Source organism: Mizuhopecten yessoensis, unplaced genomic scaffold (genome assembly GCF_002113885.1).
Source record: "Mizuhopecten yessoensis strain PY_sf001 unplaced genomic scaffold, ASM211388v2 scaffold715183, whole genome shotgun sequence".
In the NCBI taxonomy this organism is placed as follows: Eukaryota; Metazoa; Mollusca; class Bivalvia; order Pectinida; family Pectinidae; genus Mizuhopecten; species Mizuhopecten yessoensis.
Window position 1 is genome coordinate 1 of NW_018479493.1, and position 6,837 is coordinate 6,837.

Genomic DNA, 6,837 nt, shown 5'->3' on the forward strand with positions numbered 1-6,837 from the left:
CTGTCTCTGTTACAGTCACCAGACGACACGTCACTTTCCCTGATAAATCTCCAGTTTCTCTTACAGTGACCAGACGAAACGTCTTTACCCCTGATACATCCCCTGTCTCTGTTACAGTCACCAGACGACACGTCACTACCCTATATACATCTCCAGTTCCTGTTACAGTGACCAGACGACACGTCACTACCTCTGATACATCCACTGTCTCTGTTACAGACACCAGACGACGAGTCACTACCCCACATTCATCCCCAGTCTTTGTTACAGTGACCACACGACACGTCTCAACACTTGAGACATCCCCAGTCTTTGTTACAGTCACCAGACGACCCCTCTCAACACTTGATACATCCCCAGTCTCTGTTACAGTCACCAGACGACACGTTACTATCCCTGATACATCTCCAGTTTCTGTTACAGTCATCAGACGACACGTCTCTACCCCTGATACATCCTCAGTCTCTGTTACAGTCACCAGCCGACACGTCATTTCCCCTGATACATCCCCTGTCTCTGTTACAGTCACCGGACGACACGTCACTACCCCTGATACATCCCCGTCTCTGTTACAGTCACCAGACGACATGTCACTTTCCCTGATACATCTCCAGTTTCTGTTACAGTGACCAGACGAAACGTCTCTACCCATGATTCATCCCCTGTCTCTGTTAAAGTCACCAGACGACACGTCACTACCCCTGATCCATCTCCAGTCTCTGTTTCAGTCACCGGGCGACACGTTTCTACCCCTGATACATCCCTAGTCTTTGTTACAGTCACCTGACGACACCTCTCTACCCCTGATACATCTCCAGTTTCTATTACAGTCACCAGACGACACGTCACTACCCCTGATACAACCCCTGTCTCTGTAACAGTCACCAGACGACACGTCTCAACACGTGATACATCCCCAGTCTCTGTTAAAGTCACCAGACGACACGTCACTATCCCTGATACATCTCCAGTTTCTGTTACAGTCACCAGACGTAACGTCTCTACCCCTGATACATCCCCTGCAACGGGAACAGTCACCAGACGACACGTCACTATCCCTGATACATCTCCAGTTTCTGTTACAGTGACCAGACGACACCTCTCAACACTTGATACATCCCCAGTCTCTGTTACAATCAGCAGACGACACGTCAATATCCCTGATACATCCCCTGTCTCTGTTACAGTCACCAGCCGACACGTCTCTACCCCTGATATATTCCCAGTCTCTATTACAGTCACCAGACGACACGTCACTACCCCTGAGACATCCCCTGTCTCTGTAACAGTCACCAGACGACACGTCTCTACCCCTCATATATTCCCAGTCTCTATTACAGTCCCCAGACGACACGTCACTCTACCCCTGATATATTCCCAGTCCCTATTACAGTCCCCAGACGAAACGTCTCTACCCCTGCCGACACGTCTCTACCCCTCATATATTCCCAGTCTCTATTACAGTCCCCAGACGACACGTCACTTTCCCTGATAAATCTCCAGTTTCTCTTACAGTGACCAGACGACACGTCACTTTCCCTGATAAATCTCCAGTTTCTCTTACAGTGACCAGACGAAACGTCTTTACCCCTGATACATCCCAAGTCTCTGTTACAGTCACCGGGCGACACGTCTCTACCCCTGATACATCCCCAGTATCTGTTACAGTCACCGGACGACACGTTTCTACCCCTGATACATCTCCAGTCTCTGGTACAGTCACCGGACGACACGTCTCTACCCCTGATACATATCCAGTCTCTGTTACAGTCACCGGGCGACACGACTCTACCCCTGATACATCCCCAGTATCTGTTACAGTCACCGGACGACCCGTTTCTACCCCTGATACATCTCCAGTCTCTGTTACAGTCCCCGGGCGACACGTCTCTACCCCTGATACATATCCAGTCTCTGTTACAGTCACCGGGCGACACGACTCTACCCCTGATACATCCCCAGTCTCTGTTACAATCACCGGACGACACGTCTCTACCCCTGATATATACCCAGTCTCTGTTACAGTCACCAGACGTCACGTCTCTACCTCTAATACATCCCCAGTCTCTGTTACAGTCACGAGACGACACGTCACTACCCCTGATACCTCCAAGGTTTCTGTTACAGTCACCAGACGAAACGTCTCTACTCCTGATACATCCCCAGCCACTGGAACAATAACATGACGACACGTGGCTACACCTGATACATCCCCATTCTTTGTTAGAGTCACCAGACGACACGTCTCTACCCCTGATACATCCCAGTATCTGTTACAGTGACCAGAGGACACGTCTCTCCCCCTGATACATCCCAAGCCACTGGAACAGTAACATGACGACACGTCGCTACTCCTGATACATCCCTATTCTCTGTTAGAGTCCCCAGACGACACGTCACTACCCCTAACACATCCCAAGTATCTGTTACAGTCACCGAACGACACGTCTCTACCACTGATACATCCCAAGTTTCTGTTACAGTCACCAGACGACACGTCTCTACCCCTGATACATCCCTAGTCTCTGTAACAGTCACCAGACGACACGTCTCTACCCCGATATATCCCAAATATCTGTTACAGTCTTCGAAAGACACGTGTTTACCCCTGATACATCCCAAGTTCAGTAACAGTCACCAGACGACACGTCTCTACCCCTGATACATCTCCATTCTCTGTTACAGTCACTGGACGACACGTCTCTACCCCTGATACATCTTCAGTCTCTGTTACAGTCACCGGACGACACGTCTTTACCCCTGATACATCCCCAGTCTCTGTTACAGTCACAAGACGACACGTCACTACCACTGATTCATCCCCAGTTTCTGTTACAGTCACCGGACGAAACGTCTCTACCCCTGATACATCCCAGTATCTGTTACAGTGACCAGAGGACACGTCTCTACCCCTGATACATCCTTAGAGTCACCAGACGACACGTCTCTACCCCTAATACATCTCCAGTCTCTGTTACAGTCACCCTGTTACAGTCACCGGACGACACGTCTCTATCCCTGAAACATATCCAGTCTCTGTTACAGTCACCAGACGACATGTCACTTTCCCTGATACATCTCCAGTTTCTGTTACAGTGACCAGACGACACCTCTCAACACTTGATACATCCCCAGTCTCTGTTACAGTCTCCAGACGGCACGTCTCTACCCCTGATACATCCCTAGTCTTCGTAACAGTCACCAGACGACACGTCTCTACATACATGGCCAGTCTCTGTTACAATCACCAGACGACACGTCTCTACCCCTAATACATCTCCAGTCTCTGTTACAGTCACCATACGACACGTCTCTACCCCTGATATATACCCAGTCTCTGTTACAGTCACGAGACGACACGTCACTACCCCTAATACCTCCCCAGTCTCTGTTAAAGTCACGAGACGACACGTCACTTCCCCTGATACTTCCACAGTTTCTGTAAGAGTCACCAGACGAAACGTCTCTACCCCTGATACATCCCCAGTATCTGTTACAGTCACCGGACGACACGTTTCTACCCCTGATACATCTCCAGTCTCTGTTACAGTTACCGGACGACACGTCTCTACCCCTGATACGTCATGTCTCTACCTCTGATACATGGCCAGTCTCTGTTACAATCACCAGACGACACGTCTCTATCCCTGATACATCCCTAGTCTCTGTTACAGTCACCAGACCACACGTCTCTACCTCTGCCAAGTTCAGTAACAGTCACCAGACGACACGTCTCTACATACATGGCCAGTCTCTGTTACAATCACCAGACGACACGTCTCTACCCCTAATACATCTCCAGTCTCTGTTACAGTCACCCTGTTACAGTCACCGGACGACACGTCTTTACCCCTGATACATCCCCGTCTCTGTTACAGTCACCAGACGACCCGTCTCTACCCCTGATACATCTCCAGTCTCGGTTACAGTCACCGGACGACACGTCTTTACCCCTGATACATCCCCACTCTCTGTTACAGTCACAAGACGACACGTCCCTACCACTGATTCATCCCCAGTTTCTGTTACAGTCACCAGACGACACGTCTCTATCCCTGAAACATATCCAGTCTCTGTTACAGTCACCAGACGACACGTCTCTACCCCTGATACATTTACAGTTACCGGACGACACGTCTCTACCCCTGATATATACCCAGTCTCTGTTACAGTCACGAGACGACACGTCACTACCCCTAATACATCCCCAGTCTCTGTTAAAGTCACGAGACGACACGTCACTACCCCTGATACTTCCACAGTTTCTGTAACAGTCACCAGACGAAACGTCTCTACCCCTGATACATCGCCAGCCACTGGAACAGTAACATGACGACACGTCGCTACTCCTGATACATCCACATTCTCTGTTACAGTCACCAGACGATACGTCTCTACCCCTAACACATCCCCAGTCTCTGTTACAGTCACCAGACGACACGTCTCTACCCCTGATACATCCCCAGTTTCTGTAACAGTCACCAGACGACACGTCTCTACCCCTGATATATCCAAAGTATCTGTTACAGTCACTGAAAGACACGTCCCTACCCCTGATACATCCCAAGTTTCAGTTACAGTCACCAGACGACACGTCTCTACCGCTGATACATCTCTATTCTCTGTTACAGTCACCGGACGACACGTCTCTACCTCTGATACATCGCCAGTCTCTGTTACAGTCACCGGACGACACGTCTCTACCGCTGATACATCTCCAGTCTCTGTTACAGTCACCAGACGACACGTCTCTACCCCTGATATATCTCCAGTCTCTGTTACAGTCACCAGACGACATGTCTCTACCCCTGATACATCCCCAGTCTCTGTTACAGTCACCAGACGACACGTCTCTACCCCTGATACATCCCCAGTCTCTGTTACAGTCACATGACGACACGTCTCTACCTCTGATACATCTCCAGTCTCTGTTACAGTCACCAGACTACACGTCTCTACCCCTGATACATCTCCAGTCTCTGTTACAGTTACCAGACGACACTTCTCTACCCCTGATACACCCCCAGCCACAGGAACAGTAACAAAACGACACGTCTCTTCTCCTGATACATCCCTAGTCTCTGTTACAGTCTCCAGACGACACCTCTCTCCCCCTGATACATCCCTAGTCTTTGTTACAGTCACCAGACGACACGTCTCTATCCCTGATACATTCCTAGTCTCTGTTAGATACATCTCCAGTCTCTGTTACAGTCACCAGACTACACGTCTCTACCCCTGATACATCTCCAGTCTCTGTTACAGTCACCAGACGACACGTCACTACCCCTGATACATCTCCAGTCTCTGTTACAGTTACCAGACGACACTTCTCTATCCCTGATACATCCCCAGCCACAGGAACAGTAACAAAACGACACGTCTCTTCTCCTGATACATCCCTAGTCTCTGTTACAGTCTCCAGACGCCACCTCTCTACCCCTGATACATCCCTAGTCTTTGTTACAGTCACCAGACGACACGTCTCTATCCCTGATACATTCCTAGTCTCTGTTACAGTCACCAGACGACACGTCTCTACCTCTGATACATCCCCTGTCTCTGTTACAGACACCAGACGACACGTCACTACCCCGATACATCTCCAGTCTCTGTTACAGTTACCAGACGACACGTATCTATCCCTGATACATCCCTTGTCTCTGTTACAGTCACCAGACGACACGTCTCTATCCCTGATACATTCCTAGTCTCTGTTACAGTCACCAGACGACACGTCTCTACCCCTGATACATCCCCTGTCTCTGTTACAGTCACCAGACGACACGTCACTACCCCTGATACATCTCCAGTCTCTGTTACAGTTATCAGACGACACGTCTCTACCCCTGATACATCCACAGCCACTTGAACAGTAACAAGACGACACGTCTCTTCTCCTGATACATCCCTAGTCTCTGTTACAGTCTCCAGACGACACGTCTCTACCCCTGATACATCCCTAGTCTTTGTTACAGTCGCCAGACGACACGTCACTACCCCTGATACTTCCACAGTTTCTGTTACAGTCACCAGACGAAACGTCTCTACCCCTGATACATCCCCAGCCACTGGAACAGTAACATGACGACACGTCGCTACTCCTGAGACATCCCCATTCTCTGTTTCAGTCACCAGACGACATGTCACTACCCCTGATACATCCCCAGTTTCTGTTACAGTCACCAAACGAAACGTTTCTACCCCTGATACATCCCCAGCCACTGGAACAGTAACAAGACGACACTTCTCTTCTCCTGATACATTCCCAGTCTCAGTTACAGTCTCCAGACGACACGTCTCTACCCCTAATACATCCCTAGTCTTTGTTACAGTCACCAGACGACACGTATCTAACCCTGATACATTCCCAGTCTCTGTTACAGTCTCCAGACGGACGTCTCTACCCTAAATGCACCCCTAGTCTTTGTTACAGTCAACAGACGACACGTATCTAACCCTGTTACATTCCCAGTCTCTGTTACAGTCACCAGACGACACGTCACTACCCCTGATACTTCCACAGTTTCTGTTACAGTCACCAGACGAAACGTCTCTACCCCTGATACATCCCCAGTCTCTGTTACAGTCACCAGACGACACGTCTCTACCCCTGATACATCTCCAGTCTTTGTTACAGTCACCGGACGACACGTCTCTACCCCTGATATATACCCAGTCTCTGTCACAGTCACGAGACGACACGTCACTACCCCTGATACTTCCACAGTTTCTGTTACAGTCACCAGACGAAACGTCTCTACCCCTCATAAATCCCCAGCCACTGGAACAGTAACATGACGACACGTCGCTACTCCTGATACATCCCCATTCTCT

The 6,837-nt window shown here is 49.6% G+C and overlaps 1 protein-coding gene across 1 annotated transcript in view; it reads right to left on the reverse strand.

Annotated features, from left to right (window-relative positions):
* Positions 1-543: 543 nt before the first annotated feature.
* LOC110441047 overlaps positions 544-6,837 on the reverse strand; it is a gene marked incomplete at its 5' end in the record, with an annotated part of 7,239 nt that continues 945 nt past the window's right edge. The window contains 5 exons of the mRNA XM_021484147.1: positions 544-1,280; positions 2,048-2,169; positions 2,607-2,879; positions 3,851-5,205; positions 5,626-6,324. Of these exons, the coding sequence (XP_021339822.1) occupies positions 544-1,280; positions 2,048-2,169; positions 2,607-2,879; positions 3,851-5,205; positions 5,626-6,324 (3,186 nt within the window). The remainder of the gene's footprint in view (positions 1,281-2,047; positions 2,170-2,606; positions 2,880-3,850; positions 5,206-5,625; positions 6,325-6,837) is intronic.